Here is a 24,760-nt window from a genome sequence, read left to right as displayed (position 1 = left end):
ATGAAAACATGCAAGTACCGTCATGGTGCGCCGAAGAGCTGGGCCTACCTACCTACCTACCTCCCCACCTACCTCTTTCCTGACCTGCAGGTGATTTTGATCCAAGCAGAAAGGTAACAAGCGGTACAGACAAGACGGAAGACGTTCCCAGAACCTGAAAACCGGAGGGGCCTAGGAGAAACTCTCGCTCCTCAACTTCCCGCTTCCAACCTGTGTGTCCTGTGGCACCTGAGCCATCTCCGTCTGTAGTTCTGTGAGAAGAAAAAGTACAATTGCCGACTGAGCATTGCTTATTTGAACATTCATTTCAATTTACTCCATCGAATCTACTGGCGAATGCTGTGAGCCACCAAAAAAATACTTGGACATCGATCCACAGCCTCAACTTTCTCTCGCCGCCTGCACTACTTACCTACCATAACTACCTCTACCTACCTTAACCTACCTACCTACCTAACCGTACGTTCTTCTCTCAATTGTCTACGCCCACGCCCGCGCCCAGCTCAGCCCAGCTCAGCCCAGCCCGCCAGCAGTGTGAGACATACAGCAACAAGCAGCATCTCGCGACAGTCGCTTGCAACGCCTGGACGCCGGATCAAGCCTGCCGCCTCCCTCAACGCTCAAGTCTTGGCTACCCGACCCTCCCAGGATCAGCCAGAGGGAGACTCGTCTCAAACAAAGGCCTCCGGCACGGGGTTTGGAAGCCTGCCTGTCTGCCGCAGACTGTGCGACTCATTCCTCCAGCTGTTGACTGCCTTACCCTGTCTCGATCGGCGCTCCTTCGCCTTGCTGCCCTGCCCTGCCTTGCCTGGGCAGTCGACAGAACGACGAACAACAAGCCCGCACGCCAGTCAAGACCATCACCGAGCTTGATTCATCCACCACCCACCCGCGCGTCTCAGGACCGCACGACCTTTCCTGTTCATCTTCCAGCCCCGTGGCACAACATCAGCTGCACACAATCCTGCCCCATACGTTGCCTGATCTGAGGTTGCACCCAGTACCTACAGAGCTTCCGCCATTGAACGCCCACTTCGTCAAACTGCACTACACCAGATCGGATCGCCGACCCAACCTGCAACCCCCTCAACGACTCGACCCCGCCGTTGCCCTTTCGACTTTGCATCGACAACACGGACGCTTTGCCCTGCCGCCATACCAGTCCCCCTCCGAACACTATACACGACGGTCGACGCCCCTCCAAGTATGATACAGACGCATGGGGGATCCAGCAAAAATGGTATGCATGAATAACGCCGTTCGCGTCTGGGAACAGTGTCCGCCATATTTCTACTCTCCTCTCTTCGACCGCCCCCTCTCTGTCTAGTTGACCTTTTCCGTATGTGCACCGGCTGATTGATGGATTGCAGGCGCCGAACTTCACAACGAGGAGGGAAGAGGACGCAGCAGACTCGTGCCCCAGTCGACACTGCCGAAAAACCGAAGCACCGGAAATCTCGCCTTAGCCACAAATGCACAATCCGATCGATCCCGCGTCCGCATGTCCTTCGACGCGGGTGCTGCCACGACAGCTGAATATGAAGCCCTCGCAAGGTAGGTTCGTGTCCATCTCGTGTCAGTCCATGATGCCGCGCTCCTACGAACTGCCGACGGTGGCCCTCGCAATCAAGTCCTTGCTACGCGTTCGTAGACACGGTTGACAGTCTTGAACACTTTGGAGGGCACAGCAAACACTCGCCGCCCTCCTTGCCGCATGAACTATTGCTTTGTGACCTTGGGCAATGCGAATGCGACGCCGGCGAGATGAATCAGAAGACCCAAATCCACCGCAGTATCATTGCAGATCCGTGACAAGTGCAGCGCTGACGTGAATGCGGCAACAGGTCTCCCATCGTCACGGACCATGACCACGGTCTTGGCCTTTCTGGTCTTCGTCGTATCCGACAACAACCCTCGGTCAGGGGGCCGGGGCTGCCTTCTGCCTCAACCCCGGCGTCGCGAAGTTCTTCCATCGGCCTGCCCAGGTCTTCTTCCATGACTTTGCTGCTGTCCAACACACCGTCTCTGCCGCTGTCTGCGGGCCCTGGATCCCCCAGTTTCGCCGAGGACCTTTCGCGGTTCCCATCTGAATCATTGCACTCGTTCTCATTCGCGCATCAGTCTGAAGAACTCATCCACAACCGACAGACCGTCCTCAAACGTTCCATAGATTTTATGAAAGATCGACTGGGATGGTCTGTCTCCTCAACATCTGTCGCACTTGCGAGCGCGGAGGCACGCGTGCATGGGGATGTAGAGACTCAGAACATGTTGGATCTCCTGGCTCGGGCTCAGCTCGTGGGTGCTGGTAATCTGCCCAACAATGACCATTCCCTGACTGGTCCTCTCACCGGACCAGCTGTTGTCTCGGGTGAAAACTTCTTCGACAAACAATTCAATCCACGCAGCGAGAGTCCTGAGCCCATCTCCTCACCCAATCTGTCGCCGTCAACCTCTCGGCGCCCGTTCCCTCTTCAAGATCATGACGAGCCTTCGAGAGCAAAGACTTCCGTTTCCAAGACGATCATCGAAGGCCAGGAATCCGAATATTCGAGCCGCAGCCCGACGAACGAAAGTGGCACAACCAATAAGACTTCGCCGCCGCCATCCCGTCGACCAAGTCTGAAACGGACACTGACAGACACGCTGTCCGTATCGGTGCATCAAAAGCTCATCGACACCATGGCGCAGCCCTTCGTTGCCGGTCCTCCGGGATTCGAGGAGCAGATGCTATCTCCAACCGTTCCGCCGAATTTTGCAGCGGGCACAATGCCCAGTGCTCTAGGCCCTGTGCATGGTCATACCACGCGGTGGACACCTGCGGCTCAGGCCATTTTCACGACCGAAGCCAAACCCCCTTGGACAATCATTGCGGCCAACGATCTTGCCTGTCTTGTCTTCGGTGTCACAAAGGCCGAGGTACGTAAAATCGGCATTCTTGAGGTCGTGCAAGAAGAGAGAAGGGCGTGGCTCGAGAGAAAGCTGCTTCAATATGATTCAGAAGGAGCAGCTCAAAGCACGGAGGATTTGTCACCCCCCGCACCTCCAGCTTCCGTATCTTCGTCGCTGCTTGGTGGCCGAGGCGGTGGCATCACGGCGAAACTCCTCAGCAAGCCAAACTCCAGAACGAATCCGCCCAGAGCGCCAGTCCCCCGTAAGGCGCAGACGGTACATAGCGGTGACCCGAATCCGCCAACCCTGAGAGGAGGGTCGCGCCATCGAAGCAGCCGCTCCCGGGGCGTGCTGCTTTGTGGCGACGTTGTGCCCATCCAGAAGCGGAATGGGTCCACGGGTTCGGCCAGCTTGTGGGTGAAGGAGAAGCGGATCGGCCTCATCTGGGTTCTTGAGGAAATTCATGAAGACGTCGCCATGATTTCTATGGACGACGACGGTGTTGTCGAAAAGGCGTCCGGGGAGACAGATGCGATATGGGGGTTCGAGACGCTACGTCCAGGATGCGACATTGGCCGGCTCATTCCGAGGATACCACGACAAGGTATTGACCCTCGCACTGGCGAGGTTGACTTTGCTCAAGTCTCGAAGCGGCGGTTTTTCACTTGCCCAAACGCAGACAAGGTGAATATTCCATGCACAGTCGAACAAGTAAGGGGCAAGACAGAACTCCGCGTGTCCAGCCTTCCACATATGGCAGGCATCATCGTCGTCAATCCCGAAAATTTGGAGATCAAGAGCTCAAACTCGGCCTTCTCAGGGTCTCTGTTCGGGTACGAGAAGCCAGATGGGCTGTCCATCAACACGCTCCTGCCCGGGTTCGAAAAGATCCTACAACTTCTGACGGAAGAAGATGGCGTCATGTTGATGGACGGTATTGTTGTCCCGGAGCACAGTTTTCGGAAAGCCTCAGCGTTCCTCGCAGTTCGAGAAGGAAGGCCTGACGCAGCGACATCTTTCTTGCGGACCGAGGGCTTGCCTGCCAGGCACCGTGATGGTTCCGAACTCAAAATTGATGTTCAGATGCGGGTTGTCCAGAGCGAGCGACAGCCGGCTGTTATCACCGAGACTGTCGTGGAGGCGAGCGAAGATGAGGATGACGACAGCCATGCGGAGAGGGAAAACACCTTTGCGGTTCCGCACAGCGAGATGGTGTATGCTCTGTGGATTACTTATTCCCGCCATCTCCACGCAACGAGGTCTCAGCTCGACGTCAAAACTCCCACCCGTTCAGGTACGACAACACCTCTTCACCAGCCCTCGCCAGGACAAACGGCGGTACATACGCCTATGGAGATGAGCTCCGACTCGGACGACACCAAGAAGGAGAAGTCAGGATCTGGAGCCGCATCAGCTTTGACCCGCCAAATCAAGCACGTCATGCACGCGGCCGCCAAGGTCACAGGAGTGGCCAAGTCAAGTCCCAAGGAGGAGAAGCCGCCTGCCGTGCGCGCTGTGACACCTGTGCATAAGAAAACCATCGAGGACTTTCAGATCCTCGAAGACATGGGTCAAGGAGCCTACGGGCAGGTCAAGCTTGCGAAATACAAAACGACGCAGAAAAAGGTCGTTCTAAAGTACGTGACCAAGCGGCGAATCCTAGTCGACACATGGACTCGAGACCGCAAACTTGGCACGGTGCCCCTCGAGATCCACGTCCTGGACTATCTCCGACGGCCGGAGCTGAGGCATCCCAACATTGTAGACATGGAGTCATTCTTCGAAGACGACATCAACTACTACATCGAAATGACGCCTCACGGTCTACCGGGAATGGATCTCTTCGACTACATTGAATTACGCAGCAACATGGATGAGGCCGAGTGCAGGAGCATTTTCGTGCAGGTTGCTCAGGCCATCCACCATTTGCACACGAAGGCGCTCGTCGTACACAGGGACATTAAAGACGAGAATGTGATTTTGGATGGCGAGGGCCGCATCAAGTTGATTGATTTCGGCAGTGCAGCATATATCAAGAACGGCCCGTTTGATGTGTTCGTGGGCACCATTGGTAAGCTTTGTCGTAAGCCAGTCAGTCTTGTCTGTGTGCTAATGACATGGCAGATTATGCGGCACCCGAAGTTCTCGCTGGCAAGCCTTATGGTGGCAAGGAGCAGGACGTATGGGCCTTGGGCATCTTGCTCTACACCATTGTCTACAAGGAGAATCCATTCTACAGCATCGACGAGATCATGGACCGGGACCTCAGAGTACCGTTCACCATCAGCGACGAAAGCATCGATCTGATCCGTTGCATGCTGAACCGCAACGTGTCTGAGCGCTACGACATTACACGGGTAATTGAACATCCATGGTGCCAGGCCCTCGATGTGGAGTAACCAGGGCAGGGAGGGAGTTGTTGCTGGTTTGGTAGCGGAAGCAGTGTGATGGGTGCCAGAGTGGCGGCAGACGAGAAAAAATTTTTCGTTCCCCTAAAAGGTTTAAAAAACCCCCATGGAAAAAAAGGGGGGGGGGGGGGGGGGGGGACAGAGGGCCTGAGGCGGCTCGAGCCGGGAACGTGGATCACGATCGCTTTGGGTGCATGAGAGTGGTCAGCACACGGCCCATGATATCCGCGACGACTGGGCGATGTTTGATGTCGAGGAGACAATGAGTCGCTGTGTGTCTTCATTCAGGTGGGCGGCATTCATGGTCTGGAGTAATAGGAGACGGCTTTACCAGTTGCATCAGGACGAGAGACGTGTTATTCGTACACAACATATCATCCATCCACCTTTAGGACATTAAGATCAGCAGGTATGATCATCACACAATGCCCATATCGACGTGAGGGGCTGCCGCTGGAGTTTCCGGGGCAGGCAGTCTGCAAGCTGAGTCAGGGGGTGCTTTTTCAAGAGCTACCCATGTGTACCTAGTCATGCTAGTTACCTACCTACCTACCTCAGGTAAGGTACGTACGTAGGTATATGTATAGTAGCACCTTTCGTTAAGGCTATTGTTTGGGTTCTGAACGTTACGGGAGAGTTTAGCGACTAGGAGGACCCCACCAGTCCCGCCTCGAAGCCAGCTTGACTAGCCTGACAGTGTGGAGAAGATCTGGAAGGTCTTGGAGTTGGAGGGGTCAGTACAGTTTGGGTCTGGGTCTGGGTCAGGGTCAGGGTCAGGGTCAGGGTCAGGGTCAAGAGGGGTCTGAGCCGAGGTGGCCCACCCACCTCAACCCATGCCTCGCACTCGATATTTGTGCCCACTTTGGACCTCGCAACGACATCTTGCATTGCCTCGGCTCGACTCGCCTCGCCTCGCTTCTCGGTTGTCTGTCTGCACACCACTTCAACTCAACAGTGGCCCATCATCTTCGCGCTTGTTACTGAGGGTTTCTTATTCTTGTTTTAGAGTTTCTTGCCCTACCTTAGTGAAGCCACGCCGCCCTTTCTCCGCTACCCCTTGGCTTACCTCGAGCCATCAGGCAGCTGCTTTCATTGAAGCACGGCCATGTCGCTTGAGGTCATCTACGTGGCCCGCCACGGGGTACGTCGAGCCCGCCATGCCCGTGCATCCTAGGCATCCTAGGCATCCTACCTAGGCATCTAACGTAGGGCAACATACTGACTCCAGCCACGGCTGTTCATAGTTTCGTTCCAATTGGCTTGTCGACCCCGCGACGGGTGATTATAGCTCCTCCATCAGGTCGCCCACAGGCATCGCTTCGGATCCAGCCCTGACAGCACACGGTGTTGACCAAGCAAAGGAGCTCGGTGCCCATCTCTTGACTGTCAGCCCTCCGATTGAGGCCGTTTACTCGAGCCCGTACTATCGCTGCCTCCAGACTATCACGCCCTTCGTGGAGCTCAAGGCTGAAGAGGTGCAACGCCAAACCTCAGCGTCATCAGTCACTGTGGCGGGCGGTACCAATGTTGCCGGCGAGACTGTTTCGACTCAGTCTGCCGCAACAAGCATCCGTCCTGAGTCTGGAATTGCTGAATGGTACGGCACCGCACCTTTTGAACACCCAACTCCAGCTACCGCGGAGGTCTTGAAGCCAATGTTCCCCCGGTATGATGAGACATACCGGACCGCTGTGGTTCCGGCTGTCAAGGGCGAAACCATTGAAGGGCTTTACGAACGCGTCGCGGCTGGCGTTGGTGCCATCATTGACCAGTGCGATGCCGAGGGCATACGCGCCGTTGTCCTATGCTCGCATGCTGCGACCATCGTCGCCATGGGTCGTGTGCTGACGGGGGAAATTCCCAACACTGTCGATGTTGAGGATTTTCGCGCCTTCACGTGCGGGCTCAGCATTTTCCGACGACGACGAAAGAACCCCCCGCAGACGACGTCAGACGTTCTCGCTCAGGGTATGGTTCCTCACATAAAACATGACTCACCTGCATCAACCCCCGGCAGAAGGTATAAGCAACCTTGTTGACGAGACGCCAGGGAATTCCACTTATCCATCATGGAAGGATGGCAAAGGTGTGCGTGGAGGCTGGATCTGCACGCAGAACAGCGATTGTAGCTTTCTCAGCAGCGGCGAAGAAAGAGGATGGTAAGGACCCCCCCCCCCTTCCCCTGGGCTGGTGGCATTCGATGTCCAGCATGACTCGGCCAGGCTTTCTTTTCCCGTCCCTGTAGGCGTGTTGCGGCGAACCAGTGTTTCTTCGACACATTCGCTCTCATGCAGGCGCTAATGCTGACGATATTGCAGGCGCTTCTCTGGAGACGAATCTTTCGACGTGGTGTACTCCGGTTCGCAGGCCGATGCGGGCATCGCGCTCGGCGTCGTTGTCGAAGGCAAGCCGGCAAGAGAACGGCACCGGCAACAACCGGAGACGCCCCGCAGCTCCGTCGGCCAGCATCATCTGTAGAAGCATGCCTGGCAATACGAAAACGCCAACCTCACTGGCGTACCGGCTCGAAAGATGATGGATGGGACGGCACATGCACGCCATGGCAGCTAATGCGTGAAGAAAGACAACGTATTCCTCAGGCAAGGAAGGGTACTGCCTACCGGCCAGCCCAGCCCAGATTTGCCTGCACCTTTGTCTCTCGCCAAAACTTAGACAAGAGAATCCACAGCCAATCGGTTTGTTCGATGGCCTCCCTTGTTAAACAATCAATCCTTGTCGCTCCGCACACTCAGCTGGACACACCACTGGCTCCGCTGACCTTCGACTTGACGGGAACCAGAGGTGACGTTTCGCTGCCCCACCAGTGCGCTGCTACAACTGTTTTGACCCTGTCTCTTCTTCTGCCACCTGGACCTGAGCTCTTGTGGTCTTTTCTTTTTAATCCTCATTTTGCTTTTCTCATCTAGCATGCTGACGACACACGAGACCGTCCACCAGCGCCGAAAAGCTTGCTTCTCGGAGACGGACAAGACATCGATCGCGTCTTGGAGTGGAGACCGATAAAGGTGCCCTGTACATGTACGTTTGGCCCCAACCTCCGGGCGGTCATTGCATTGGCTCCTCCTAGCTTCAACTGTCATTCACGACGACAGAAGGTTGTGGTAGATGTCGAGCATCGCCGTCGTCCTTTTTTTGCCATCTGGAAGGAATGCTATGCACCTCGGCATGGTCTTGGAAGCGCATGGCCCTGCACGGCTCTGCATGGCTCTGCATGGCATGGCATGCACCCTCCCCTCGTCTTGCTGAACATGGTCCATTTCGCTCTCACCGACTCGGGCGAACAGGTCCCATAGGCTGGCTACTGCTGCCTTTCGAAGCAAGTAGGTGAGTCATATCAAGATTGAAGAGTCGAAGGGCAGATGAGGCAGGCAACCACACGCGATAATGATCCAGAGCGGGCGAAAGCGCGCTGAAGAAAACAAAAACTGGTTCGGCCGAATGATACATGCTGCCTGGGTCTGCCAGTCAGTCCTGTATTCGTAGTCTCTGCGGGTGCTCCGCTCGTTTGAAGTCGGTCCCTGAATACCGTGACATGTCTAACACATACAGATGAGAGATTGCAGAATTTCAGCTTCCATGAGCACAGTAGGAATAGCACCATCTACGCATCCTGAGATGTCCGAGACATGGCGTCCTGCACTTGCGACATACCCCCCCAGCGCCCGCCATGACCTGCATCGGTTTCATTACGCCATGAAGCGTGAGCATGAACCGCCGCAACTACGTCAATGCATCATCCGTCGGCTTTTGCACCTCTATCCGGGAGCGAGTGCACAAGACAAGACAGCTCCTCTCTCGTGGCGTCCTGTGCCTCCACAGATCAAGAGTGACTCGGGGCCAGCTGCATACTACTGAACTCAGACTCTTGTTTTCGAGACTGCACCTCACGGCACAAGGAAGACAAAATCTCACCCCTCGACGATCACAAGATGTCCGAGTCTCTGAGCCGCATGGGCTTAGTCGAAAGACGGGATGACGCTGACGGGCTGAGCGACCACTGACAGATGATCAGCGGCGGGCTCAGCATGTCGCCTGGGTTGCCGTTCCTCGACGCATCGTCGATAAAGAGCCCTCCGACGGGGAGTTACATGAGTGCAGCGCAGTGGGCTTTTCGGTCGATCAATGAATGGCTTATGGAGGCACCCTTGACCGCGGTAGCCCGCCCTACCCTGCATGGGAGTCCGACCAGGCCTGCCTCCTGTGCTCTAGGTTTCGGGCTTTTGTGAGCTACGGTTGTAGGCGGCGTGATGCTTGGCAAGGACCACGTCTTAAGAGGCGCAGAAGCAATTCACGAGAACAATGAGCCCATGCCCAGTTGCTCAGGCACCCACCCCGATTGGGCCAGATCAGGCCAGGCTCATGCGGCACGGCGAGGCCGGGCGAGTTGGCCAGTGCATGGCACTGTGTTTATTTCCCTTGTTTCCCTTGGAGGTGAGGGTACCTCCTTGGAGGTGAGGATACCTCCTTGGAGGTGGTCGGGCGTGTGTGTGTGTGTGTGTGTGTGTGTTTGTGGAGCGATCGCGTACGCGGATTCTACAGCGCGCTCTGCAGTGTGACACAGTCTAGGTCAGTCACACAGACGGGTCAGGTCCCCGGTCCACAGGGGAACACGATCGAGGGCGAGTACCATGTATGTTGAAAAGACGCGACTGGTTGATTTTCTGGGCACGTCGCCAAGGCGAGTAGGGTCTTGGGTCTTCACTGGCTTCGTTGTTGACTGCCTTAGCGTGGTATTGTCACATCAGCCACAAGTCTATCAGAAGGATGCTAAAACAGGACCCAAAAAAAAAAAAAGAGTCGATCCCCATCGCCGAGGACGTCCTGTGCGAGATGCAGAAGGTACGAGGACCAGGACAAGGGGGACGCGTTGAGAGAGAGGATTGTGCGGATTTCTGGTTTCCGCCCCTCTTGCTTTGGACCCAATCGCCCCGAACCAACGTCTGTCCGCACATGTGGCATGCTTTGGACGGCTTGCTGCCAGGCCAGTGACGCTTTTGAACAGAGCTACATGGGCCGATATGTACGGGTGTGTTTTCAGCAAGGATGGTACGGGGGAGAGCAAGAGGCATCTGGAGTACCATGTAGGAACAGGCGACGGCGACGGCGACGGCGAAAGCGAGAGCAAAAGCAAAAGCAAAAGCAACGGGGGTTGTGACGATGTGCGAACGCTAACGAAGCGATCAGGCGTCTTGGAGGTCTTGGGCGAACCCTTTCATCCTCCTCGATCGCCCCTTTTGCGCAGTCGCTTCACCCAGCCGTTGTGGAGAAGAATGCAGTGTCTGGGCAAAACAGGGGTCAAGGGGCCAGATCTTACGGTAAGGTAAGGTAAGGGAAGTATGGTCCCATGCTGCTCATGACATCCCTGTCGTCTGACGCCGACACTGGACACCAGCGCTGACGCTGACGCTGACGCTGACGCTGACGCCTACGCCTGGCGCTGTAGGGAAAGCCGAGTTGGCAGAGAGGCAGAGGCAGAGAGGGGTGTCGGGCATGATTCAAGCCTTCGTTGCTTCTGCGCATGACGCCTCCTATTGACGACGGAACACGACGGCTCGTGGACTTCCCGCAGCTTACGGGCCAGTCGACGACACGGAATGCCCCCGCATTTCGCTGATCTTCCCAGACGCCATCAGCGTGCGACCTCCTTGGCTGCTATACCTACGCGAATCGACTTGACAAGTTGTTTCCACTGTTTGGATCTGATCCAATCTGGGGCCGGCCGTCCACCAGGGATGACGCCGCGGCACAACGGCTCCTTCTCCCGCGCCATGATGAGGCACCGTTACACCACACTTGACGGCGGCCGGGCTCTTTTGTCTTTTGTGGCCACCGTCGTTAGCTTTGAGATGGGCAGAAGGCAGCGTAGCGGCAGTGGCATTGGCAGCGGCAGCGGCAGCGACAGGGCTGACAGACTGAACTACCTGACCTACCTAGCAACAATAGCCCCCCCCCCCCTTACTCCCTTGGGGAGAGAATGGCTTGCTCGAGGAAGACGAGAATACCTAGGTACCTAGTCAAAGGCCATTCGGGGACGGAAGAAGTCGTCACCCCGCTCGTCCTCCTCACCTACTACACATACCGCCAGCCGCCAGTCGCGGTGAGCAAACACAACACAACACAGAGCACGCACACACACACACACACACACACACACACACACACACACACACACACACACACACACAGGCCGAGACCAACTGCTATGCAAAGGGGGCCGGGGGGCTGGAGGATCTGGTCCATCGGTCCCAAACCCTCGGGTCACACTCGATCGAACAGGGTTAGAATCGACATCTGAAGCTCGTTGCCATTTCCGAGGTCGATACTGCGGTCAATCGACTTGGTCTGTTGGTCGTTGGCCCCTCCTCTAGTCCATCCTGTTCGAGTCACACAAGGCCATGGCCCTCAGAGCCAACACTCATTGTTCACAGACCGGACCTGTCAGACAGGATGCCACACACACACCTTTGCACGCACGCGCGCGGCGCAGACTCGATGGCGGACGCAGTGCTGGACCAACCCACACTACCACTCGCGCACGGTGCCGCCCAAGTTCTTCAACGCCCGTTCAGTCATGTCTGCTTTCCAGTCTCAGTGGGCATCGCGGCCTGCTGCCTTTGCATACCCGCTTCAACGCCCCCGCCAGCCCCTCCAGCACTAGTGCCTCTGAGAAGAAATCTTGACTGCAACCTACGTAGGGCGAAGTCTCGACTGCTGTCCTTCGCCAGCTGACCCCATCGCAAGCCCACCGACTGTCCTGGCTTGGTCGTCGCCAGGCGTCCTCTGCGCTTCTCCCTTGCGCCATGTGAGGTGCGCTTGCGGGCGCAGCAGTCTGCAATCATGCTCCTTCTGCCTGCTCCTCCTGTCTCAACACCATGGGACCCTCTATTGCCATGGTCTTCTTTGTTCGACACTCCCATCACGCTCCCATCCCTCCCCCCTCCTCACTGTGCCTCTCTACCTCTCTGCCTCTCTACCTCTGCTCAGCCGCCGACCGGGTTGGGACTTCACGAAGGTTGGGACTCTTCTTTCCCCAGTGCCAGGGTCCCCGGTATCGAACGATTCCTAACGACCAAAGGCAAAGAACAAACCCAACTACAGTTCTTTTGAGGCTGCTCGGGACCGTACACCACCCCCCCCCCCCCTCCTCCTTCCCCACCCCTTTTTTCTATCATATTTGACCCCTGGGTGATGTGACAAGGGGGGCCAAAAAGGGGGGGGGTGGGGGCAAACCAAAAATGGGCGTCTATACCAGGGAGGCCGTCTAAAAGAGAATAAGAAACTGTCCGCTCCTCGATCAGGACCCTCCAAGTGGAATCTCCAAGTGGAGTCGATCTACCCAATCTATCGTGCCTGATCCTAGTCTCTTGCCATTCAAGCAAGATACTCCTGCGGTTCCTGGCTTGTCTCTTGTCTCGACACATCTCAGACCCTAAAAGCTCGGGCCCGGGGCAACCTCTCTCCACCCCCAGGAAAAAGGATATAACACTCGACGGCTCCATTGTACTGAGGATGTACGGGGGGGCCTGGTTATCAGGGTCTGAGTCCCGCTGTCTTCATCAATAACACGCCAGGTCTCGCTGCACTGTATCCTTCATCACGTCTTGAGCTTCCCTTTTTCTCCCCTCTTTCGTTCCTGAATCCGAGTACCCTCAGTTCATCAGAATCTACATCCTACATCGTCGTCTACATCGTCGTCTCACCATAGCCGTTACAACTTGTATACGGACGACCATGAACACGAAACTGCACGACTATCCCCCTATCGCTACAATGGCCAGCACCAGCACATACAGACAACACCAGCCTGTGTCACCAGCGTGGAGCCACAGCTCGCTTGCATCAGATGGTAAGCTTACCTTTGCCCCCCCTGGCCACCTATCCAGGTTCAGTCCTGATGACAGCTTGCAGTCACCGTCGAGTCTTTCAAAGCCGAGTCCTTCTCCTCCGCTGAAGGGTCCCCGGATTGGCCGTCACCAAAGATCTCAGGCTTCCGTGCTTTCTCCCTCAACACGGGAGAGAGGTTACTGTCACTGCCGCGTCTGCCCGAGCTCGATCTCATCAGCCTCGAGACACTCGCCTCTCATTATGCCAGATCCTCAGCAGACTCTCGCCTCCACAACAACGACGCACTGACAAGGCATCCTCGTCTGGATGTCGATGCTGCCAGCACGTACAGGAGACACTTCCAACCCCCGACGCCGCTCTCACCCATGTCCTCACCCCACAGGATTCAGAAGCCGAAACGGAATCCACCAGCCCGCGGCACCCGCTGCAATGTCAAGTACACCATTGAGCAGAAGGACTTTATTGATTACTGGCGCATCGACCGCCACGACCGCGAGACGCCTTGGGACGACGTCAACCGCGAGTACAACGCCCAGTTCAAAGGCCCGCTGCGTCGCAACGGCGGCCTCCAAAGCGCATACTACCGCGAGAACAAGAAGATTCCTGTGACCGATGCTCAAGGACTTCTTGTTTTCGACGAGTTTGACGAGGTCAAGACGATTGAGTTGCCCGTACGTGACGCCAAGGCTCGTCTCATCAAGAGCATTGGCCTGCTCTCAACGCATCCGGAGCGGGCCATTCACTACTCGTGGGTGAGCAAGGAACACAAGCGTAAAGTCTGGAGGATCGGTATGTGGTCCCCCCCCCCCCTCCTTTACGCCATGTGGAGAGGCGGGCGTGATCTGGCGATCAGTTGGCGAGGTCTCTCAGTTGGCATGAAACTAACGTGTGCACGACAGGCCATGAGAGACAAGCGCAGCTCGACGCCTCCATGCAGAGGCAGCGGCGGCGCGCCGAGATGGAGGCGCGCCTCGCGAGGGGCCAGGAGCAGCATTCCGCGCAGGTTGCCGACGATTGTGCCGTTAGAAGTCGGCTCTGATCGGCCGTGGCCCCCTCACTTCTCCCTGTCCTCGACTCCGTCCGGTTCCGCCTCTGTCTCGTGGGATATGCGCATTATGACAGAATTTTCACTTGTCTCTGTTTCATTTCAGGGGCCCAGTGCTCTCACAAATGACATGAGGACTTTCATCACTTCCCCGTCCTCGTCACTCCATGCCATTTTCGTCTTCGTACATGTCACTTTTCCGCAAGGGATGGATTCGAAAAGCGAGAAAAGAAATATGCGCTCACGCATTCGCACATGCACACGAACACGAAGACACCCAGCTACCAGTCGAAAAAATGGGTTGATGGCGCAAAACTCTAAGCATCGAGTGGAAGGGGCGTCTGTCCTTTTCTACGGCGGCGTTGATCCTACATACTCATCTCAGACCCATCGTCTGCTGCCGAGTCTCCCTTTTTCCTTTCATTTGTCTATACGTCATCTTGCTTTGCTTGCTTTGCTTGCTTTGGTTTGTTGCGTAATGTCAACGGCGGCTCTGGCCCTGGGGCGGTGTATACGGTGTCGGATATTCATTATGGGGGTTCGGCGGGGGGGAGGTTATTTCTTACTGGGAGCGGCGGCTTTCTGGGGGGAGGGGGGTTGGGGATCACTAACGATATACAATGAGTGATTGTGGAATGTATGGTACACACGTTCGTCTCGGAACGGCGTTGACCTCTTGGATGAGGCGTGGAAAAGAGCGAGTTCTCATGTTATCTCGGGAGACGGCGGGCTTGGGCCTGCTCTGTCCAATAATAACAACAGCAATTCAGTAAACAAGATTACAAGAGTCTTTCCCGAGTGATTCGTCCTCGTGCTCAGGACGGTCTCTGACGTTTGCGTACTAACTCTAAGATCACAGGGGTACACGTGAGGGCGTTTAATCTACTCGCCGCATGGTCTCTGTCCGCTGCAGAGACGCTGCTCGCTCACGCTTCAGCCCTGCCCAATCTGCTGTTCCCCACCTCATGTGTTCGGCCCGGCGCGAGCCGATCGGACAGCAGCATCAGCAGGTATGGAGCGCGGTACATGATGAGTGGACACTGATCTGGCACGTTTCTGTGCGCTGGTGGTGGGGGGAGGAGGATAGGTAGCTTAGGTAGGAGTGGCAGTCGAAGGAATGGACCGGACGCTGGAGCGATCGCAGATACCCCCCCCCCCCCCCCCTGTTTGCGGCCCGCGGGACCCGCCATCATTGGCAGTGGCCTTCTAACGTGACGATGATGAGACGTTTTCCATTCTCGAGGGCAGGTGGCGGCCTGGTTGACGAGTGCTGCGTGGCATGGATTGTGCTTAGGCGTTTGGTTTAGACGGCGGTCGGGCGAGTGGGCAATAGAATGGATAGCTCTCTGGGCTTGAGTAGACCTCCTACTGGCGAGATGGGTGACTTTGGGCATTGAGGAGACCTCCTACAGGCGAGATGGGTACTTTGGCGCCCAGTCTCTGCGACCCCATAGGTGGCGGAGACTACGCTTGCCGAATAATCTATTTCATGTATTTATTTTTTACTCTTCCTTCCTTCCTTTGCGGAGCCAAGAGAGACAGAGGGTGTGTTTCTGAGCTTTCTAGACCGAGGATAGGGCACAGGAAAGAAAGGAGATCACCATCAGATGGGCAGGGTTCCATGCTGTGTTGTTCATCTGCAAGGGAGCGAGAGCATACGAGTCACAGTTAGAGGAAGACCTGGAACCTGGCGCGCACGAGCATGAGCACGAGCACGAGCACGAGCACGCGGTGTGCGTTGGTCCTGCTGGTGAGGTGGGTCGTCGGGTTGGCATGCCTCTCGGGCTCCAGGTCCAGGGATCTATGTGACATTGGCGATGGCCTCAATCACACTTCTGGCCATCCGTGCACGCTGCTCGCTGCTGGCCCGGATCCAAGGCAACGTTACGACAGTGGGCCAGGGGACACGAAGGAAAAGAAAAAGAAAGGCGTCGGGTGGCGGAGGGGGAGAATGTACATTTCCTGTTTCCCGCCTACCCCTCACGGCTGCGAGAGAGAGAGAGAGAGAGAGTGAGAGGGAGAGTCAATTGGGATGAGAGTCTCGGTCATGCTTTCTGCATTTTGAGGCGTTGATCCAGACCCTTCAGGTGGGTATACCCTTTTTTTCCCCCTATTCGTTCCAGATTTGATTTTGGATCGTGAATCTTGAATACCTTCTTTTTTCCCCCTGCCTCACGCAAGAGAGGGGGGTGGGTGTGTCTGTCCATGGTCTCACATCTTCAGCTCCGGAAGGTATGGGAGGGAGATATTCTGTCCATCACGAGGGGGGCGAGATCGAGGGGACGCAGGGACGCGGGACCACGTGGTGAGGATTTGTGCCGTCGAGAGCGAGGGTAATGGGAGGGGGGACATCACCAAAGGGCCATGCTGTATCTGTGACACGAGATGCTCCATCTGCAACCTCAACAATGAGCTGCTCCCGCCTGACTCCCTTGGATAACCTCCGAAGGATCTTCCCCAGGTATGTACTGCGGTGTGGCGCCTCCGTGGCATGTAGGTGCATGTGAAGTTGTCTGGGGGGTCGGGGGGGGCGAAAGCGGTGTCGTCCAACCGCGCCCTCATTGTCTGGTGTGTCGGGGATTAAAGACAAATTCCACGCTGTGTAACCACAACAAGAAGGCCGTTTGCCTCATCTCGAGTCCTTCTGCGCCCTCTTTTATTCCATCCTGTCTTTGCTCCTTGGCAGGGCGATCCTCCTCGAAGGGCGCAGCTGGAAGGTCAGGCGTGCACCGTGTGAGTACCAAAGTCCCAATATCGATGGCAATTATGATACACCGCCGCCAGCCTTGGTTTCCACACCAAAGCCTTGAAGAGAAAACATGGCGAGGAGAAAGGGGAGGGGGGCAACCCCAACAGCGTTGGTTGCAGAATGTCCCTCGAGTCGCCCGCCTGGCAGACCGGATCAGATCAAGCCCGCCCCCTTCCGAACCGAGGTCAGGCTCAAGAGGCCGAAACGCCCCCCCCCCCTCTCTCTGCAAGCACACAGTACAATACGACCTGGCTATTGTCGCTTAGAATTGCTGTGTGACTGGCGACCCGACAGTCTGGTAACTAGCGTCGTGTAACGTCAGAGTCGCCAGTCGTTGGTCGACAATACGAGATGTCCCCATGTCCCCCAAGGCATATTCATCACCATGCACATCACGCGTATCACACCATCGAAACCCTCCGCTCTGCCCCCCTGTCTCCTCCTACGCCCCGCCTCCTTCGGGAGGGCCGAGAGGATGGTCGTCGATGGGCTCTGCTGGCGGTGTCTGCGCCAGATGCTTCGGTCCCGATCTCGATCCAGCACGGGACCGGGCGGTCATATCCGGTACTTGTCACCGTCGGTGGCAGATCGGCTTGAAGACTAGCGAGGGCGAGGAGAAAAGAGAAATGAGCAGGGAGGGAGAACGGGCGTGTGAATAGGAGACAACGACGATCCCAGGATGCTCTGTCCGGTCCAGGGGGTGCTCTCAATGTGACGTGGTCCACCTGATCTGCCTACCTCTGAAGAAGGTAGCTCGCTCAACGCGTCTGCCATGCTGTGCGCATCATGCCATCCAGGATCAACTATCGAGATGACGTGGCTACCCGTCAGCCCGCGAACATGTGACTTGAGAGACAACAAGGAGCGTCCGCGGAGTCTCCCCTACATCAGAGGTGCTTGTTCTCTCTCTATGAATGCCATGTTTCATTCCCTGGAGAACGCTTACATGAAAGGCACATGTCAGAAGAACGCTCACATGAAAGGCACATGTCGGAAGAAATCCCATCATGCATCATGTCGTGATCCTTCATTCGTCTAGACTCATACCAGGGCAAACAATGGAAGAACCCCCCTGTTGTCAGGGCCAGACCTACAGCGGACCCGGACCGGTCTCGGGCCCCTTTCCCTTGTGTTTCGCCGTCATGGGTTCCATGCCAAATATGTCGTCCGTCGATGGCTGGCTCGCGCCATCCGACTCAGCCGTGACTTCGCCGAAGAGGAAGGCGTTTCGGTCCCGGTTGACGCTGTTGGAGATGCGTTTGCCGCGTGTTCCAGACTGCTTTCGCGCCTGAGCCGCCGAGGAGGTCTGTGTGGGAAGGGACTCGGAAGACGAGTGCACCGTCTCGTCGGGTTCCAGCATCCAGGAAAAGGATGACTGCGCCAGCGTTGAACGTGTAGGGATCGGCGCCGGACGTGGAGGGTGCTTGACGCCGAGTGATCCATTGGTCTTCTCTGCCACTGACGGCTGCGCATTAGCCCCTCGAGTCGGCTCAAGGAGAGTCTCTTTTGAGACGTCCATGGCATCTATCAATATGTCTGGCGTCTTCATGTCTGCTTGCTCCTCCAGCTGGAGCCCAGAGAGGGCCGCTGTCGTATCCTCGGCATCGCGAGCGTTGAGCAATGGCGAAGCGTCAGTATTACCTTCCATAACAATGTCGTCCTTTTCCTCCATGGTAGCGGCACTCGCCGGCAGGTCCAGATCAGGCACGTCAATCGTCGAGTCCTCCAAGTGGACCTTGACGAATTGCACCTTGGCTGCTGCCGTCTCCACGAGCTCGCGCGTCTTCTCGTCATCCGCCATCTGCGATGTCGCCACCTTGAGGCTAGCAATCGACTCTTCCAACATATTCGCCAAGAGACGGTTCCGCTCCCTCATGGCAGACATGGCCCTCGTCGCCGAATCGTCGACAAGAGTCTGTCTCGCGGTCCTCGGCAACTGACGGGCCTCGTTGAAGCCTTGCACGTTTCGTTTGATCTCGCCCATGGCGTCCCGCACGGCCTGGTTAATGCCGAGCCTCTCGCCACGTTCGAGCACGTTCTTCGCTGCGCCCTGGAAGATGGCCTCGACGCCGCCCTGTTGTTGGATGAAGCGCCCGGGCGAGGCCAGCGGCGAGCGGCCGGCGCGAATGTGCGGAGACGAGGGCAGGGGCTTCTGTGTCGGCGTTCGTGGCCGCGCGCCTGACGCCGACGACGACGGAAATTTGCCAGTGTATTTCATGACCAGCGTGGCTCCCCCCGAGGTGTCGAGGTGGTCTCTCAAGTAGATGGCATCATCCACAAATGTGTGCGGGGGGTGGTGTTTGTCCGGAGCTGGATACTTTAGGAGAAGCATCAGACAGACAGAATAATCTGCGTTGAGCACTAAGGGCTTGTGAGCGATGTTCTTGTCGAGTCGGCAGGGGCACATACACTGCCATCGAATGCGAAGGAGCATGGCAACACACACAAGGTCTATCAGATATAACGACGGGTCAATGGCAAAAAGATGATCCCACAGCACAAGCAGCTGGGCAAAGGGAAACTCCCTGCCTAGCAAAAGTCGTATCCAGCGACTTCGGTTTGTCAGAACTGAAGACACCCCTCGCGCCTGGCTCGTACTTACATGAGGAAAATCTGCGGCAAAACTTCCACGTCTTTGAGATGCGTCGAGAGCTCGGGGTCGACCTTGGCAAGACACACTTCGTGGATGTGGCGGCTCTTCTCTACAATCGCCGACGTTTCGCTCTGGTCACGAGATGCTGATGCCAGCGCCGCCCTCGCGATCGAGTCCTTGACTTCGTAAAAGGCCTGTGCACGCGTCATGATCCTGTCGAACAGTGCAAAGGCGTCGTGCTCTATAGATGCGGGGCTCACGACGTTCCACATGGTCGCGTCCGCCGAAGCCTCGTCCGTCGTGGTCTGAACATTCTGAGCGTCTTGGTGCAGAACGAGCACGATGGGTGCTAGCAGCTCGTGCATGCCCTGCCGGTAGCCTCCGTTGTTGGGATGCAGCTTGCAATACATGAACAGAATATCCACAATCATGGTCTGCGTCGGCTCTTCGTGGTAAAAGGGTTCTTCGGGCAGGCGCTGGACGTCCTGGGCAATCTCTGCCCGGATGGTCTCATCTTGGCGTAGTGTGTTCCACGGTGACTGCGCGCACATGTGAGCATCTGGTGCAAGGTTCGCCTGGCGTGTGTGCGAGGCTCACATCGGGGTCATCGGCCAGCGGATCTACCGCTACGTTGGCCAGTTCTTCTGGATGCTTGATGAACTTGAGGAAATGATCACGCTGCTCGCTGTAGTAGTCGCGGTTTTCAGACAGTGTCTGGACCCAGCTTTCCTTGTTCACAGTTTGGAACAGCAAGAAAATCTAGTGGTGTGTTCAGCAAAAGCTCTCACGTGGCCGACAGAGCACGAAGCTGTCTACCTTCCAGCACACCGAGCGATAACCGGCAAGGCAAGGGCTCGAGACCCCATTGTACCTGATGGCCCGCTGCAGATCGGCAAGGCTGTGCGTGTGCTTGATCGTCTCGATCCATCTCGTTCTAGGACGCAGTCAGCATGGCCACCAAGTCTCGCCAGTTCATGGTCTGTCTCGACTCACTGAGCATGGCCTGAGAGAGTCATTGTCCCGCTGACCGCTGCCTGGAGATGACCGCGGCGTCCAGACTCGACAGGCAGAACTAATTAATGCGGAGGGCTACGTCAGGAGGATGCTTTTTGGAGATATGAGCATCGTTTTGCCCCAGGGGTCAATCGAACTGCAGCGCGTGTTGTTGGAGATCTCAAAGGCTATCGTGCTAGTTGAAGGCTGTGGGCGTGATCTCGAGCGTTGACTGGACCGTCACTGACGTTCGAATGGCGCATCAAGGTGGGGCAGCTGCGTGCCTACAGCGCGCCCCCTGTCACGCTCAACGTCCACAACACCGCAGCGAAGACTTGACCTACGGAAGGCCACAGGGCGAACTTGGTCAAACCCCAAATTTTCCAAAAATCCATAACTAGGCCTACCCCCGCCTTATAGACCCTTATATAGATCTATCTATTATAACAATAGTAGTATCTAGCCTGTTAAATACTATTAGTTAAATATTATATAATAATTTAATCGTAAAATCGTATAGATTAATTTCCCCTTAAAACTATTTAATAGTAAATACGCTTAACCCAGAGTACATGAACAATAAGCTATAATAAGGTGCCTAATGATATCAGGCCTACTGGGGTATGTGGTGAGGATCTTAGGTGGACTAGGTACTGCGTGAGGTGGTAAAGGTAAGAAGCGGCGCTAAACCTGATCATGAAGGCGGTACACGACGTATGGGGCGCTTGCTTGTACTGAGATCAATTTCGGGTTCAGAGGGATGGAATTGCTACAACTGAACCCGCAACGACGACTACCGCTCAACCCACCTGGCATCAGACACCCCTCAGTGATAGTTGAGTTCCGGATTGGCCCTAAAGTTACATTTGCACCGACATTCTGGCACCGGACACTCGACATGCCGCGCAAACCAGTGCCGCGCATGATCGAGATGCAAGACATGCTCGCACTTGAGGCAGAACGTGGGAAATCTGGCTGCCATGCGGGTGTCCATGTCAGCAGCCGCCTCGGGTCGATCCGACCTGGGGATGCCCACGACCTCGAGACACACGACGCAGCGCGGCAGGTGGCGGCCGCAGTTCGGACAGCTCACGCCGGCGCTGATGCTCGTGACCATCAGCGGATTCCGTGTATCTGGCGCCCCGGCCGGTGGTGCCGAACCATTGTGCGAAGGCACTGTTGTTTCGGCATCACAGAACACGCAACGGAGGGCAATCTGCCGCGATGGCGGCTTGATCGTCGGTCTGCCGTCGCGCTTGCTCTTCTTCGTGCTCTCCACCTCAAATTTGGTGCGCAGGAAAAATGCCTTGTGACGCTGGAGATACGCCCTGTAGGCGTTGCGCCAGGCCGTGCACCGGTAATCGTCGATGTATCGCGGCGCGCAGATCGACATGACGAGCGTCGCCGTCTGGAAATCGTTGAACTTGCCGACGTACTTGGCAAACACGTCAACCATACGGTCCGTGATGCCGAATAAGACAATTCCTTCAATATCGCCCGTCTCCGTCGCGATCGATACCTGCTCGCCGAGCCACTTGGTAAGCTGCGTGTCGTCAAAGGTCCGGAATGCCACGTAGGCTCGGTCGGAGAGCGGCAGCGACTTCTGGTTGGCCACCGCCGACCAGTCTCCCGTCGCAATGAGGGACGAAATAGCTCGGAGATAGGGGTCTGTCTTTGATGCCAACGCCACGTCAAAATCCAGCTGCTCTTTCGCGAGCCGCTTGTCACCCTTGTCGATGAGCTGAAGGGCGAGTGAAACGAAGAGAAGCTCTGGGTGGTTCGTGCTCGCCTTCTTCAGGATCTGAACCGCTTTGCCAATCTCGCCCCTGAACAGTGCCCGAGCCGTTTCCATCGTGTGCAGAGGGCTCGGGTAGTCTCCGTTCGCTACTGGCCGGCTGTCGTCTTGCTCGTGCCGCGTCGTGTCTCCCCACGTGCAGATATCGAGACACAGCTGTCTGTGAAAAGGCTTCTTTGTGTGAGCCCCTTGATATCTCGGCAGACGCCGTTTCTTGCAAATGCTGCCGATACACTTCTCCCACAGCGTGACTTCGGGAATCGGCGATGCTTCGGGAAGTCTCGAGGAAGGCTTGTTTCCTGTTCACCATGAGTTTGCGTGCCACGTCCGGGTCTCTTTCGTGACGTACCCAAGTCATTGCCCCAGATCGTAGCCACACCCATGTAGCTGAGATCTAAGGGGTGAAGTTTCATGCCGCCATCCTCGGCAGCGTCCTCGGCATCTATGGCAAGTCAGACCGCATCCGCTCATCAACGTGCGCGCGAAAACATGAGAGAGCCTACCTGCTATCCAATCCCACAAGTAGCGAAGCCACAGGTCATCAGAAACCACCGCTCTGTTCCTGGCAGGGTCAAAGAGATATCTCTCCTTGGCACGCAGGAGCATCGCATGATCAATGTCAGATTGTGCCTCGGGATTCAACCAATTGGCTTGCGGCAGCACTGACAAGAGATCTTCGTGAAGCTGTCGGCAAGATCTGGGACCCTCCTGTGAAACCGACAAGTCTGCAATCTTGTCGGCCACTTCGCCTACCGCGCCATTTTCGGCGTCATAATCAGTCGTCGCACTGCCCTTCTTTTGCTTCAACGCCTTCTGCCCGGCCACATCTCGCATGGTTCGTAGGCTTGCAGCGATAGAGTGGCCATGCAGAGTCTCTGGATAGATGCTCAAGTGAGAGGGTCGCTCAGTCTTGACATCTGCCGCCGACGGATTGGATCGCAGCGTCTTCTCGATGACGGCCGAAATGTTTGCTTTCTTTTTCCCGAAGAGAGGCACGTCGGAAAGGGCTTGTTCTAGTAGCAGCGGCCCGTACATGTCAGCGCATTGCGAAGGCTCAAAGTTGAGGAGGCTTTGGTAGCCCGCGCCATCTGCGATCAGTTCAGGTCAGCACTGAGCCATGTCACCGGAATTGAAGACTTTCAAACCTTCAAGGCCCCGATGGGGCGATTTCCAAGATGAGAGTTTATACAAATGGTCGGATGCGTGCGATGGCTGTTCGAGTATTTCCATGGCCCCGTTGGCGCGGAGGGCCAATACACGGGGCTGGAGAGGGTTGGAACCCAGAGTCACCCAGTCGAATGACACGATTCGATCATTCTTGCTGTTGGGGTCGGAGAAATTGACATCCATCTCGTATGACCTCTTAACTTGCATGAGCTCCGGGCTCCCAGCCAATTCCATCTCTGCTGACGTGTGTTCCCTGTTGGTCTGGAGAACCTTGAGCTGACCAGTGCGTGTGAGAACACCCAAGAGCCCTCTGTGGTCGCGGCAGTAGCGTAATGAGCGGACTAAGGAATGTTTGCTGTCCCCGAGTGACGGTTCGTCCGTCTCGACAGCGTTCTGCAGTGATAGGGCAGCGCCCCAGGAGACTTCTTCCTCGTCAACGGCACTCAAGTAGGCCGGAGATGCGACGGCACGGCTGGTGGCTCGCCGATCCCACACGAGAACACCGGGCTGGTCGAGTGCGGAAGACGCAAAGTAGTTCGGGTCCGGGTCGATGGCCAAGTTGTTGTTGCACCGAGTGGAGAACTGTAGCTGCGCTGTGCTTGGATCTCGCAGATCATAGACACGTAGTCCCTGGGATTTGAGACCGATGACTAGAGTCTGGGGGTTGTCTTCGAAGAACTTGATACTCGATATTGAGGCGCTATGCTCCAGCCGCGTGACCGGTTCGGTAAAGGGAGCCATGTCCTTCGCGAAGCCCTTGGCGACTTTGTCCATGGACAGTCGGTTCAGATCCCAGATATGAAGACTCTGGTCCATGCGCACCCGCTCGAGACCTACAGCAAGAATGCCTTGCGTGTTGAAAGCGACGGCCTGGCACATCCTGGTCATTTTGAGGCCAAGCTCGATGTAGTCACTGGAGTTGTCGTCCATCCTGAGCAGATTGACGCCGCCATTTTGGCCGCCTACTGCGAGGAGGCCAGGGAAGCTTGGTGACCAGTCATACGTCGTCAAAGCCGGAAAGTCGTCATGCTTGGATATTTGCTTGTAGTCGAATCTGCCCTGCTGGGCGACGCCGTTGGGTTCATAAAGCTGAACCACGCGGTGCTGCAGGTTGATGTGAATGAACCTGTTATGGCCAGCAAGAGGCGACCATTTGATCAGTCCAGGCTCGGGGCGGTCCATGCCGGCGAGTATGTACGGCTAGGGCCGTCTTGAGACTCTGGGTCAGATGAAGCGTGTTGTGAGTTCGAGC

At 56.3% G+C, this 24,760-nt stretch overlaps 5 protein-coding genes across 5 annotated transcripts; 3 read left to right on the top strand and 2 right to left on the bottom strand.

The window, feature by feature from the left end:
* Nucleotides 1–1,995: 1,995 nt before the first annotated feature.
* VDAG_06506 (serine/threonine-protein kinase ppk6) lies at nt 1,996–5,291 on the top strand (the record flags this gene model as incomplete). Its single annotated transcript, XM_009658884.1, has 2 exons — nt 1,996–4,963; nt 5,017–5,291. The coding sequence occupies 2 exons, from the start codon at nt 1,996–1,998 to the stop codon at nt 5,289–5,291; spliced, it is 3,243 nt and encodes a 1,080-aa protein (XP_009657179.1).
* A 1,114-nt stretch (nt 5,292–6,405) lies between these two features.
* VDAG_06505 (transcription factor tau 55 kDa subunit) lies at nt 6,406–7,778 on the top strand (the record flags this gene model as incomplete). Its single annotated transcript, XM_009658883.1, has 4 exons — nt 6,406–6,441; nt 6,545–7,268; nt 7,351–7,459; nt 7,619–7,778. 4 exons carry the CDS (start codon nt 6,406–6,408, stop codon nt 7,776–7,778), a joined length of 1,029 nt encoding a protein of 342 aa, XP_009657178.1.
* Nucleotides 7,779–13,052: 5,274 nt separating this feature from the next.
* On the top strand, nt 13,053–14,205 carry VDAG_06504 (uncharacterized protein; the record flags this gene model as incomplete). Its single annotated transcript, XM_009658882.1, has 3 exons — nt 13,053–13,167; nt 13,230–13,955; nt 14,066–14,205. The coding sequence occupies 3 exons, from the start codon at nt 13,053–13,055 to the stop codon at nt 14,203–14,205; spliced, it is 981 nt and encodes a 326-aa protein (XP_009657177.1).
* A 3,845-nt stretch (nt 14,206–18,050) lies between these two features.
* VDAG_06503 (TBC1 domain family member 5) lies at nt 18,051–20,569 on the bottom strand (the record flags this gene model as incomplete). The annotated part of the gene is made up of 6 exons (XM_009658881.1): nt 18,051–19,270; nt 19,370–19,512; nt 19,563–20,092; nt 20,151–20,312; nt 20,370–20,487; nt 20,547–20,569. The coding sequence occupies 6 exons, from the start codon at nt 20,567–20,569 to the stop codon at nt 18,051–18,053; spliced, it is 2,196 nt and encodes a 731-aa protein (XP_009657176.1).
* An 803-nt stretch (nt 20,570–21,372) lies between these two features.
* Nucleotides 21,373–24,690, bottom strand: VDAG_06502 (WD repeat-containing protein; the record flags this gene model as incomplete). Its single annotated transcript, XM_009658880.1, has 4 exons — nt 21,373–22,640; nt 22,691–22,783; nt 22,845–23,429; nt 23,487–24,690. 4 exons carry the CDS (start codon nt 24,688–24,690, stop codon nt 21,373–21,375), a joined length of 3,150 nt encoding a protein of 1,049 aa, XP_009657175.1.
* Between the last annotated feature and the right edge of the window lie 70 nt (nt 24,691–24,760).

Source organism: Verticillium dahliae, genomic scaffold (assembly GCF_000150675.1).
Source record: "Verticillium dahliae VdLs.17 supercont1.12 genomic scaffold, whole genome shotgun sequence".
Taxonomy (NCBI): Eukaryota; Fungi; Ascomycota; class Sordariomycetes; order Glomerellales; family Plectosphaerellaceae; genus Verticillium; species Verticillium dahliae.
Note: the sequence above shows the minus strand (reverse complement) of the source record. Positions and strands in the feature narration are given on the sequence as shown.